We start from the raw sequence: 13,827 nt of genomic DNA on the forward strand, positions 1-13,827 counted from the left end.
TGTTTGTTTAAGATAGTAGCCTTTTGGATGGGGTCTGTGTAGGTAAGACCATCTGATTTAAGGGGGGCAATGCCGACATTTTCTTTTTTGTTGTGCTTGATGAAGCTGTAAAACTTTTTGTTTTTACCAGGTTGTGAGTCATGGTCAAATATGACACTTTCCATATATGACCAGTATTGGGCTCTTATTTGCTTCTGGATAGAAGACTTAAGGGATTTGAATCTTTGTTGGCGGGCTGAGGAGGGAGATTTGTGTAGTTTCTGGTACAGTTTATCACGCTTATGTATAAGCCTGATAATTCTCGGGGTTAACCATGGCAAGTCGGCATAGTTTCTAGTTTACACACCTAGCAACAAGATATCCATTCATTTCGTGAGAAAATAAATGTAATTATTTTTAGGCAAAATAATTTTTATTAATTTTTATACCCATGCCCAAACGTAGTCAGTACATGTTGTAATATATTTGGGAAGATTGTGACATGGATCTCTATAAATATGAAACATTTGAGCCGCACCATGAGAAAACCAACATAGTGCATTTGCGACCAGGATGGATCCAGACCTGCCTGCGCATACATGCAGTCTGGTCAGGAACCATGCTGTTCGCTTTCAAAGCCTATTACAATTAGAGAAACTGTTAGAGAACATGGATCCTGAGCAGACTGCACAAATTCGCAGCTGGTCTGAATCCATTCTGGTTGCAAATGCACTATGTTGCTTTTCTCATTGTGCGGCTCATTTGTGTCAAAAGAAAAATGTGTAGGTATACCTCACTTCCATAAAACAAAGATTCAAAATGTTGCCCAATAGAAAACAAGCTATGTGTGATATTTAGCAACTTACTAGCATCTTTTTGAAAAAGAGTTTGCAAGATTAAAACTTTCATTTGAGAATTATCAGTACTTTTTTGTAATTGTCTCTTTTGTTTTTGTATCAAAATACTATCATTAAATAATCATAATCAGATGTATTAATGCATGAACTGACGTGCATGTACCGAAATGTAATTTGTGATAATTTCAAATTTCTTTCATTTATAGATGTGCAAAGTATGATACGATACCAAGCAACTGCACACTGGTTCCCGATCCAAGTAACCCTGCATGTTGCAAGGTACCACAGTGTATTCCATTACCGGTTCCTGGCACAGCAACACCTACTGGTCCCCCAGTCACAGTGACAGGAGTAACTGGAAAAATTACAGGAACACTGCCACCAGGTGTTAATGGAAACAGGAGTATGTGATTTTGTTCACTTGATTTGATTGGATTATCTTTATAGAAACTACAATCGAAGGTTTTGATTGACTAATTTAAATAGAAACAAATTTTTATAAATGGTTTGACTGACTAAAATTAAAAAAATATTACAAAAAAAAACAGTATTTATTACAGATAGCCATTTTAATCTTCATACTCTTAGACAGAGTAGTGGCAGATATTAAACAGAATTAACCTTCAACACTTATTAATTTGCATATTATTTTCTTGACTTTGAATCATTTTGGAAAAATTGAAGGAACAAAAATGTTAGCAAAATGTATAATCATTGTTGTCAAGATACATCCTCACACAAATGGAATTGGCATTGAAGATTCAGTAAAAAAAAATTGCATGTATTTGTCTGCATTGTTCAGTCATGTCATTTTTTATGTTGTCAAAGTTGATCTAAAATCCTAAAATTAATATATCTGTTTAAAATACAGGTACGTGTGTTTACCAAGGTAGAATGTATACACAAGGTCAAAAATGGCAGGATGGGTGCCAGTATAACTGTATCTGTACAGACGGAAAAACTGGGAAATATGAATGTACACAAAGGTAGGACAATTATATGTTTTTCATTGCATCTAGCATCATTTGGCATCTTTGTAATAAATTTGATTTTATTTTCTATGCATTTTATTAAAAAAGCAAGAATGAATATTCAACAGGGAAAGCAAAGTCATTAAAGGTAAAATATTAGCAAGTTTAGCAGCAAGCCTATCAAGCTTGTTTAATTGTTCAAGACTTTTGAAAACATATTTGAAGTCATAAGGTCATAATTACGTTCATTCCCTGACTGAGGTTATATTGGCTTTGTTATTTTGACAAAAGAAATTTTCATGTGAAGGTATTAAACATTACTTAGGTTATATGGTGTAAAGTTGTCAGTCATTATGAAGAAAAATCTGTTCTGCAGCCTTGATTGATAAAGGTTCTATTTTAACAGTTTAACCTGTTTATAATAAGCAGTCAGTCAGTCAGTTAACTTTCCAAATTATTTTATTTTCTGTTCTAATATCAACTTTTCTTAAAAAGTCACCTGCTCTAAGCAGCCAGATTGTGTTACACCCATTGTTGACAGCTTGATACAGGTTTGACTGTACTATTATCGTGTTTCAGGTGTGCAGCATTCCCGATTGTTCCACCCCAGTGTACCATGCAGAGAAATTTGTCAGATATATGTTGCCTCAGTCCTGTCTGTGACTTCAGTAAAACACCAACACCATTTCCTCCACTGGTATCCCAGGCACCAAACACAAGCTCACCTGTAGTACAGCCACCGTTACCAACAAGTTAGTTACACTTTACACTTCTGTATCTTACATTTCATGCAACCAAATATTGAAGTAATATAGATAGAAGACAAATATTTTGATTTTTTTACTGAGGGGTAGGGGGAGGGTGTGCATCCTGCGTAAAGGTTAGATTGGTATCATTCAAGTGAAAATCTTTAAACTTAAAAAATGTTCAAATCAACTTAAGATCAAATCACAGTTAACTTGAAAGAAAAAGTTGTTTTCCTCTGTGTTTAGTACAGCAAATGTTATTTCTAAATGACTTTTTTCAAAAGTTCAAAGTCGGTACTAATACCCATACTATTCGACTTTACCAGACGTATTTTGAATATTTGTGAAAACAAGCCATTAAGTATTTTTGTTGTTTGAAAAGGTAAGGCATGTCATGATTTTTTGCTCTTTGATAAGGTATATGTATTTACATTCTTATAGCATTCTGTGTGTACATGGGCGTGGCTTACAAGCAAGGACAGACCTGGGATATCGGCTGTCAGAAAAAGTGTCGGTGTGATGATTCTGACAATAATATTTACACATGCTTTGACAGGTTTGTTTGTGCAGTAATGTTTTATAGTGATTTGAAATTTCAATATAAAGTTTTGAGTGATCTAACATCTATAGGATAACTTAAACTTATTGTAAGTTTCTTATTTACTGGAAAACTCAGTAAAATTGAAATTCAGTTTTCTATTAGGATAAACTTTTGTTTATGTAGATGTCCAGATTGTGGTACAGTCCACTAAATTATTAAATTAAATATCCCGTGATTGTTAAGCTTATTTTTACCAAGTTAATACCTAGCAGATTTATATCAGTCTGGGTTAGCTCAAGTCATATGGAAGTTGACAAGTTGAGAATTTCTATGTTTATTGTTGTTTCAGATGTAAAACATATAAAAGTCTGGGTCCAGATTGTATAATGATTGCAGACCCAAATGATGCCTGTTGCCAAATACCTAAATGTTTTAAAGTTCCAACACCAGCTCCATCTACAGGACATTATCAGAGCCCAACACCAAATGGATATTCAAGCCCCACACCATCAGGGTATTCTGGCCCAACACCAAATGGATATTCAAGCCCCACACCATCAGGGTATTCTGGCCCAACACCAAATGGATATTCAAGCCCGACACCATCAGGGTATTCTGGCCCAACACCAAATGGATATTCCAGCCCAACACCGGGATATTCCAGCCCAACACCTGGATATTCTGGCCCAACACCTACAGTATGTTCAAATCCTGTGCCAACTGCTGTACCTGGAGTGATTATGGGAAGTCCATTGTTAGACCCAAGAACTGGAGCCCTGTCTGCAAACATAGGTAAATATTACCTCTTACTGATGCATAAAGTAGCTGGGTACCAGCTTATATGTTTAAAGAAAATCAAAAAGTAGAAAAGACTACCAGAATATGAGATTGTCAATATCTAGAAATTCTCTTTAACATAAATATGATGTTTCTTAACCCTGGCTCCAAACACTGAAACTGCATTTTAATATTCTTTCTGTACCATGTGATATTTTGAGTGAAAAAAAATCAGGATAATCATGCTCAGTTTATGCCTGGAAAGTTGTGCAATGTCCTCATTCAGGGAGAAATATCCAATAAAAAACTTAAAAAACAACATAGGATATAGAAAAAGTGAAGAAAGATTATTTGTTCTATTTAGGTTATTGTGAGTATAAGGGCTCCCAGTACAAGCAGGACGCCACTTGGGAAGACGGCTGTTCATACGTCTGTACATGCATTGATGCAAACAGTGGACAGTACCAGTGCCAGGAAAAGTAAATAATTACTTTTAAAGTAACAGATTTTATGCTTCCTCAAAACTTGGATGTAGGGGCATTGAGTTTTGTCCATATCTGTACAAGATATGAAGTTGAGTATGATATGGCTGTATACACACAGTAAATACTGTAACAGTAAGTTTACCACAGTTGTTGGAGTAACTAACAGCTTCTCAATGTTGAAAGTTTTGAAAAGAAAACAAGATAAGCAGCCCTGTCAAACTGTGGACAAAAGTTATACTAGTACTGTCTAGTTTTCAACAGTTTACTAGTTACTGACAACTTCCCCCACATGTATTAAAAATTTGGCAATGAAAAAAAATGTTAAAACTTGTAAAGATCCTAAGATATGAACTGTTAAATTACTTGACAGATGCCCACGTTATGTGGACCCACCACCGTACTGTAAGATGGTTCAGGATCCTGCCAACAAGTGCTGCATGAAACCCTCGTGCAATGCCTGTCCACAAACACCTACACCACAGACATACACACCAGGTAAATATTCTGGTCAAGTCCAGACATTTCTCTAAGGTGATGGGTTATGCTGCAAACATTGTTTTCATGACATATCAATGTTTGTAAGGAAAGTATCCAAAACCTAATGCTTTACATTTTGTAGTAAATGTTTTTTTATGTATTTATTTGAATGGCAAGTTACCTTTTACTGTTAAAATTGTCAATCTGTCTATTGATTTATTGAATAATTTGTTATCACGTTAAAATCCTTTTCATTAAATGTGACTTACCTCCGATCGATAAAAAGTATTACATGTTTTTCAGTGTCTGGATTATACCCTCCTACTCCAACGCCACCCCCATAAAGGTAAGACTTTATGTTTTAATTTGTATGGCAAGAATGAATAAATATATTGAAACACTGCTCTCTCTAGCATTGGTGATGGATTTCTAGGATTGACTTAGCAGTTGGTTAGGTTGTCTGCTGTTTCCATACATTTTCATCATATTGCTCATTCCCTAGCAACCTCGAGCAAACAGTGTTTTATTGTACATTTGTATTCTCATTAATGTACAATGAACTTGCATAAAATACATGTATGTTAACCTTTGAATTTTTACCCATAGCTCAGATTTTGTTCCTTATTTGACAGGTTTGTGTGTTATGAATGGTAAACAATACAGTGAAGGACAGAAGTGGTATGTTGGTTGTGACAAAATGTGTGTGTGTGATGATGGATCAGCTGGGATATACAGCTGCTATGATAGGTGAATGTGTTTACATTTCATTTAATGAGGGCCACAAAGCCAAACACTAACCTCGACCCCAACACCCAGTGAATCAGGAGTTTTGTGGCAACTCTTTTGTCTGTGATGACAGAATGACTGGGATATTCTGCTGCTTTAGTAGTTGTGCATGTTTATGTTTAATTTAAGCCATGTACATGAACAGCCCTTTGGCCCACACCCCAGGAAAGCCCCTTGTCCATACCCCAGGAACAGCACTTTGCCCATACCCCAGGGAACATGACTTTGTAACCAAATTTGTGTCTGTGTGTACATGTGACCATCAGTTTCTTAAAATCATTACTGGTATGTTGTCACAATAATTTTTATTGCAAAATAATTTAGAAACTCAAGATCAGCCCCTATTTGCTTGTTGGTTTATTTTATTATTGTTTGTTTACTCAAAGTATTCAAGGCAATGTATGAAACCAGCTTACTTAGTATGTCTTAATCAAGAAGATTTGGTGAATATTTACATGTCCAAGTTATACAATGCAGGCCGGTTGCAGAATGAATACCTGTCTTGGAGACCCAGTGGTGCTAGGTGATAACTTATTTGTCATGTTTTATGTTTAGATGTCCAAGTTATCCAATGCAAGCTGGTTGCACAATGGTTCCTGATCTTAGAGACCCAGTATGTTGTCAGGTACCAAGTTGTCCGGGAGGAACTGTTGTACCAATTTATGGAAATACCACAGGATTCGGAACTGCCCCACCACCAACAGATTTCAGTGTGGTACCCAGCTCCAGTATACCTCCAAGCCCTGGAATGGTTCCCAACTCCAGTATCCCTCCAAGTCCTGGTTTGGTGTCTGGCTCCAGTATCCCTCCAAGCCCTGGTATGGTATCTGGCTCAACTGTTTCTCCTAGCCCCAAGATGACTTCCACTTTGAAACCAGGATTCAGTGTTACTACAAGTGCAAGTATTAAACCAGGTAAAATTACTTTTAAAAGATGATTTCAATACTTTGTAAATACTCTTGGAAATTGTAGTTTCTGTCATGAAGTTTCTGAAATTTCTCTTAATGACTTTTATCAGAGTTTTTCTGATGTGTATTATATAATATTTGTTTGTAATGTCTAGCTGTGGAAGTATGTGTGTACAAGGGTAACATGTATGGTCAAGGTCAGAGATGGCAAGATGGCTGCCAGTACGACTGTACCTGTGATGATGCAAAAACTGGACACTTCCATTGTACAGATAGGTATATTTACATTTTGTTTCTCCTTTTGAGATTAGAATTAAGAGCAGGAGAAAGAAAAAAAAATTTTTTTTAATCAATGAAATTTTCAATATCAAGATTGTAATGTTATTTACAAGCACAATAAAACACTGACCACAGAAGTAGCTATGGCTCAAACACCTTGTCTCGTTTGAGCAATTCATTGTGGTCCCTGACCATTTTTAGCTCACCTGAGCATAAAGTACTCAAAGGTGAGCTTTTGTGATCGCCCTGTGTCCATCGTCTGTCGTCGTCCGTCAGTCCTCCATCGTCCATCAGTCGTCCGTCGTCAACAGTTCGACTGTTAACACTCTAGAGGTCACAGTTTTGGCCCAGACTTAATGAAACTTGGTCAGAATGTTACCCTCATTAAAATCTTGGACGAGCTCGATAATGGGTCATCTGGGGTCAAAAACTAGGTCACCAGGTCAAATCAAAGGAAAAGCTTGTTAACACTTTAGAGGTCACAATTTTGGCCCAATGTTAATGAAACTTGGTCAGAATGTTACCCTCAATAAAATCTTAAACGAGTTTGATATTGGGTCATGTGGGGTTAAAAACTAGGTCACCAGATCAAATCAAAGGAAAAGCTTGTTAACACTAGAGGTCACATTTTTGGCCCAATCTTAATAAAACATGGTCAGAATGTTACCCTCAGTAAAATCTTGGACGAGTTTGATATTGGGTTATCTGGGGTCAAAAACTAGGTCACCAGATCAAATCAAAGGAAAAGCTTGTTAACACTCTAGAGGTCACAATTTGGGCCCAATCTTAATGAAACTTGGTCAGAATGTTACCCTTAATAAAGTCTTGGACGAGTTTGATATTGGATCATCCGGGGTTAAAAACTAGGTCACCAGGTCAAACACTGTAGAGGCCAGATTTATGACTGTATCTTCATGAAACTTAGTCAGAATGTTAATCTTGATGATCTCAAGGTCCAGTTCGAATCTGGGTCATGTAAGATCAAAAACTAGGTCACCAGGTCAAATCAAAGGAAAAGCTAGTTTACACTGTAGAGGCCACATCTTAATGAAACTTGGTTAGAATGTTAATCTTGATGATCTACAGGTCAAGTTCAAATCTGGGTCAGGTAGGGTCAAAAACTAGGTCACTAGGTCAAATCAAAGGAAAAGCTTGTTGACTCTCTAGAGGCCACATTTATGAATGTATCTTCATGAAACTTGGTCAGAATGTTAATCTTGGTTTTCTTTAGGTCAAGTTCGAATCTGGGTCATGTCGGGTCAAAAACTAGGTCACTGGGTCAAATCAAAGGAAAAGCTTGTTAACACTGTAGAGGCCACATTTATGACTGTATCTTCATGAAACTTAGTCAGAATGTTAATCTTGGTGATCTTCAGGTCAAGTTCGAATCTTGGTCATGTTTGGTCAAAAACTAGGTCACCGGGTCAAATCAAAGGAAAAGCTATTAACACTTTAGAGGCCACATTTATGAGCATATCTTAATGAAACTTGGTCAGAATGTTAATCTTGATGATCTTAATGTCAATAGGTCAGGTAAGCGATACAGGGCCTTCATGGCCCTCTTGTTGTTCTACTTTCTAATACTAGTATAGAGTGAAGGTTATATTAGCAATATTAGTAGATTTATGATTCTGTCTTCTTAAATACATTCTAAATTTGTAGAATGGTTGTATTTTAAATCATTGAAAATGTTCTGCTTTGTGTCATCTATAGCTTATGTTGATGATACATGTATCAAAAATTTACAGAAAGATAAACTATGTATAAAACCTTCTTTGCTTTATTTAGATGCCCCAGATACCCGAATCTTCCTGCAACCTGTCAACTGATACATGACCCCAGCAACCCTTGCTGCCAGAAACCAGTCTGTCCTCCAACACCACTTCCTGCAACAGTTGGCCCTGATGGCAAGACCCCGACAATCAGTCCATTCCCGACACCACCAACAGAGTTCTGTGTATACCAGGGTGTTCCACTGAGACAGGGTCAGACATTCAACCAGGGTTGTGACAAAATATGTAAATGTGAGGATGCTAAAATGGGCAAAATCACGTGCACTGACAGGTACCTGCTCTATTCATGAATATAAGTGAAAATAAAACTGCAGATATTACTTGATCTGCAGTATTTTAATATACTTATAGAAACTGGTACACTGTATGAAAATCATAGCAGATTGTATAGTTCTAATCTACTGTCAGACAAAAGTTAAGGTGCTACGGTTTATACGTCTGACTTCATTTTTATATACCTATTCAAGCAAACAAGTGGTGTTAAAGGGAGAGGTGGTCTAGTGGGTAAGGTATCAGCAGCTCAACCTTGGGGTCATTGGTTTGAGCCCCAATGATGTCATGACCATGCCTTCTCATATGACATGAGTACTGTTTGGTGGACTCAAAAGTGGTACAAATAAGCTCGAAGCTTTCATCACATTCTGGCTAAAACAAAAAATAAACTGTATATTAATGAACAAGGGGTATTGTTTGTTGTAAAGAAATATTTACACTTTTAAAAGTTGTTTCATTATTACCCTGTTAGATGCCCAACATATCCGGCCCTGACCCCTAACTGTACCCTAGTCACAGATCCAAGGGATGAATGTTGCCAGGTACCGTACTGTATAGACAAGGGGAACAACTCTACCAGCATCACTGGGGTGCCAGGAGCAGTGTATGGTTACAGTTTGCCAGTCAAAAACCAATATACTGGTGTAAGAAGTAAGTCATTATTCTAGGATAGAATTCCTAGGTTGACGTACCATCATAAAACCTAAGCTTTTCATGTTTAAAAGAAAATTAAAACACTTCGATTTATAAACACAAGTTTATTTTTCGTTTAGGGTAAGTGTGGATGAAAGACGGTCATAGTGCTTACAACTCAAAACAGTATAAATGGAATTGAAGTTGAAACCTCACAAAGGGTGCGACCCGGGCATGCACTTAGATAATTTGAACCTCGTTGCGCCAAAGCCAGGTAGAACCAGGCACCACCTTGGTACCATATAAAAACAGGTACTTCCACTGTACCATTTACAAACCAGGTACCCATTTGTACCATATAACGAACCAGTACTTCCATGTACCATATGGTACTACCATGTACCATATACAGAACCCGGTACCCTCATTTTGTATACATACACGGACCAGGTACTTCCATGTACCAATATACGAACCCGGTACCCATTTTGTACCATATACACCAGGTACTGTCCATAAGTCCTTCAAACAAACCAGGTACCGTCCTTGGTACCATAGACAATAACCAGGTACACAATGTACCATATACGAACCAGATACCTTGGCGCAACATAAACCTAATAACAACAAATGTAACCTATGTAAATTGGTTGAGCAATATAAGAAACGCCTATGCCCTTTATCGACTCTGCAATTCTTATATGCTCGAAAAAATGACCAGAAAAAATTGATTTTGAACCCACGAGTGTCACCAATACCCCGTAAATGGCGGCGGCTGGTCAGGGACCCATGAGTATGCAAAAAGATTTAGTAATGACAGTTAACAACTCAGTATGGCATGGCCCTAGTCGCACCCAGACGTAAGAATTTTCCACCATATGACAGAAGAAAGATTAGAAGAGAGAAAATAAATAAAAGAGATGAAAGAAAAGAGAAATATTTAGAGTTTAAAGTTATAATGATTCCTGGTACCTCGGCATTTAAGAATAACAAGCAAAGACATTTTAAAATGACAAACAGGAATATATGTATCCCTTCCTGACAGCACTCCACATTCACATCATTTATAACTGTCACCATGTACACTGATTTGCAAATGGTATAAGTAATCATAATCATAAATAGGCAAAATGTCTTAGAGTCAAGTGTTTTCAAATAAGCACCTTTAAACCTAAGTAAACAGTAACAAACAGGAATATATGTATCTCCTACAACGCAGGCATTCAAGCATCATTTTAAACTGTCACCAGTACATCTGATTTCAAATGTATAGCTAATCAAAATCAGAATGTAGGCAAAGATGTCTTAAAAGTGTCAAGTCCTGTTAAATAAGCACATTTAAACCAAGTAACAAGTTAACGCTGGCGAATGTTAACGGTCAATATAGATATTTTTGAACCAGTACAGAATACATTTCATCACAGTGTCACTGGTTTCACGTATCTGTGATCCTTCCGAATAAGGCTGAATGATTAATCATTGGCTTCTGAGCGATACTATGATGTGAACTTCAAAAGTTAGCATATTGTGTCGATTCTGTCTGGTTATAGCGTTTCTTGACTCATGTGCTTTAACATCTGATGCCATAAAAAGTAAAGCATTCTGAAAGAGTGAGAAAAAAACTCGGCAGCAAAAAGAACAAGAATGTTGCAAAAATGGCAAGATATTGCATATACGTGTAACTGCCTAATACTTTACCAATTATAATATATTGATTGAAATCTATAGTATCATAAAACAAACGTAATAGTATTTAAATTTTGCTAAAAAAGGGGTGCGGTGGGCGGTTTTCTTAACAACGGCTCGTGCTGAATGGCAAATCGAAGCACGGCAAACACGTGACTTTACTTATAAAATTATCGTCCTGCTACGAAATCTCGCGATACATACCATAGCAACGACTTAGCGTTATGACAACCGATGCAAAATTACAAACAAACAATTAAATTGGAATTTAGCCAGAATAAACAAGATTAATTGGAAGGATTAAACTATATTACATTTGATTGGTACAAATATTCAGTTCATAGAAGTAACTAACTTTAATACTACAGACTAACTTGTATTGTAACAACCTAGAAGAATTACAGTTTGATCTGTAGACTAGTTGGTGGTGGGTTGGGTCAGAACAGGCATATTAAAAACAAGTGAAAATTATGATCAAATCCATATACTCCGGTACATATAACTGTTACCCTGTGGTTTCTATGCATCTATACAATGCAACCTCTGTAGAGCAACATCCTTATGGACTGGACTACTAGTTACAAGTGAAAACCCTCATGGACTGTTAACCAAACTAAAAAAAAGCTACTGCAAATTTGTAAACCAAAGGCAGTATGACTTTCATTGTCTTACTGCATTTATAAGTGCTTGTGCAGAGTCAAATTGAATAAAAACTCAAAAGAATAGATTATAAAAGTTCAAAACAAACTTGAATTTAAAGAAATTATGTGGACATATTTGGGTTATTTAAGACCATGAAAAAAGCTTAAGTTCATATGAACCAAGTTTGTATTTCATTTTTTTTAACAGATGGATGTGTATACAATGGCAAAGTGTACAGTCAGGGACAGAAGTGGGATGATGGATGCACATACACTTGTGAGTGTCTAGATATGTCAACTGGTCAGTACAGATGTACTCAAATGTAAGTGGAGATATTTTGTTATCGGTGCTAAATTTATTTTTGTTTCATAGATTGTCGATGAATTATTTCCAGTTCCATAATTGTAGAGGATTTATAAATATATCATGATTCTGTAGTTGGGATTTTAACCCAAGGTCTTGTTAAAGTCAGTGCATGGTAAATGTATTAGACAAAAAAGACCTGCAAAAAGATTAATACTTTATTCTAGGATAGATACTTAAAATCAGTTTAATAAACTAAACTGCACTTTGACACTTTTTATCTGAATCTGTAAATGACAAATAACATTCATAGGTAATTCTTAAAAGAACAAGAAATTTTCTACTAACAAAAGGTGGTATATAGTGATTGGTTTTAGTGTTTGTTTGTCTTTTTTGCTTTTAAATGAGTAAAGCATATTTTATGGTCATAGTCTTTTACAAACTACTTTATGACTCCTTATATAAATTACAGGTCAATAGTTTGTGCTATTGACTGGTCTTTAACTCAACACTAAAGCTGGGCTGAAGTCAAAACTTGAAGAAAAACAAATTGGAAATGTGTTTCTTTTGTCATGTAATAAAATACTTGTTGAATGTTAAAACTATTGACCTTGGTCCTTCTGGGCTCAGGCAATAGTTTTGACCATTGACCAGTAAGCCATTCATTGTGTGGTATTCCATCATTCATTACAGCTGTCCCCGTTACCCACCATTACCATCATATTGTGCTCTAACACAAGATCCAAGCAACAAGTGCTGTCAGAAACCATACTGTCAACAGCAACCAACACCAACTGTCAACCCGTCAGTTTCATCAAACACAACACTGTCGCCACCGCAAAGTAAGTATAAATGCTGTTTAACAGTATTACACAGGTTAATTTTCATTCTCTGCCCCTCACCAATGTGGTGAGAGGTCGGTGGTTCTATCCAGATGCCTGCCCATGCCTCAAACAATACACAGAGGGGCACCTGGGGTCTTCCTCCACTGCCAAAAGCTGGAAAAATCGCCATATGACATAAATTGTGTTGTTGTAACTACAAACCCAAGAAAAACAAAATTAATAATCATTTGCATATGTTATAATGTTTTCCTTTCAAAGGCAAGGGCAAACAGAAGAAAATATTTGCACTGCTTTAGGCACAAGTTTGTCCAGAGACTGTTACTAATATATCTGTGAACAAATAGATAAAATCTTAATGGTTAAAACTAGTAGGAAATATGCACTTTTATATTTGGTACCAAATATTTGCAGATGTATGTGTATACAAAGGAAGTACGTACCAGGAAGGACAACTGTGGTATGATGGCTGTAACTCTGTTTGTCGGTGTGATGATTCTAGCAAAAACATATACACGTGTAATCAAAGGTAAATTGTATGTACTCATTAGTCTGTTTTGTTAGAGTTTCATTTCCTTATAAAATTGAAGCCAACATTATATCATTTTCTCATATCTGACATGGCTTTCAGCTGCCACAAGACCCTAAAAGATCATATATATTTGCAGATGTGCAATGTATGCTACTATCCCACAAGGCTGTGTGATGGTTCCTGACCCGAAAGATCCCTCATGCTGCCAGGTACCAAGTTGTCCAATCCCTCCAAAACCAACCATTGGTATAGTGACTGCTCCTCAACCTACAGGAACTATAACAGGTAAATTATATGATTTTGTGTTCTGTTTGTGT

At 36.5% G+C, this 13,827-nt stretch overlaps 1 protein-coding gene across 1 annotated transcript in view; it reads left to right on the forward strand.

Moving 5' to 3' along the window:
• Nucleotides 1-13,827, forward strand: part of LOC123528762 (uncharacterized) — a 78,174-nt gene that overhangs the window by 42,161 nt on the left and 22,186 nt on the right. The window contains exons 39-55 of the mRNA XM_053520998.1: nt 1,043-1,239; nt 1,708-1,822; nt 2,387-2,559; nt 2,995-3,109; nt 3,444-3,886; nt 4,236-4,350; nt 4,727-4,851; nt 5,137-5,175; nt 5,466-5,580; nt 6,175-6,533; nt 6,683-6,803; nt 8,595-8,870; nt 9,345-9,523; nt 12,041-12,155; nt 12,830-12,978; nt 13,393-13,507; nt 13,647-13,795. Coding sequence (XP_053376973.1) covers nt 1,043-1,239; nt 1,708-1,822; nt 2,387-2,559; nt 2,995-3,109; nt 3,444-3,886; nt 4,236-4,350; nt 4,727-4,851; nt 5,137-5,175; nt 5,466-5,580; nt 6,175-6,533; nt 6,683-6,803; nt 8,595-8,870; nt 9,345-9,523; nt 12,041-12,155; nt 12,830-12,978; nt 13,393-13,507; nt 13,647-13,795 — 2,900 coding nt within the window. The remainder of the gene's footprint in view (nt 1-1,042; nt 1,240-1,707; nt 1,823-2,386; nt 2,560-2,994; nt 3,110-3,443; nt 3,887-4,235; nt 4,351-4,726; nt 4,852-5,136; nt 5,176-5,465; nt 5,581-6,174; nt 6,534-6,682; nt 6,804-8,594; nt 8,871-9,344; nt 9,524-12,040; nt 12,156-12,829; nt 12,979-13,392; nt 13,508-13,646; nt 13,796-13,827) is intronic.

This window comes from Mercenaria mercenaria, chromosome 13 (genome assembly GCF_021730395.1).
Source record: "Mercenaria mercenaria strain notata chromosome 13, MADL_Memer_1, whole genome shotgun sequence".
In the NCBI taxonomy this organism is placed as follows: Eukaryota; Metazoa; Mollusca; class Bivalvia; order Venerida; family Veneridae; genus Mercenaria; species Mercenaria mercenaria.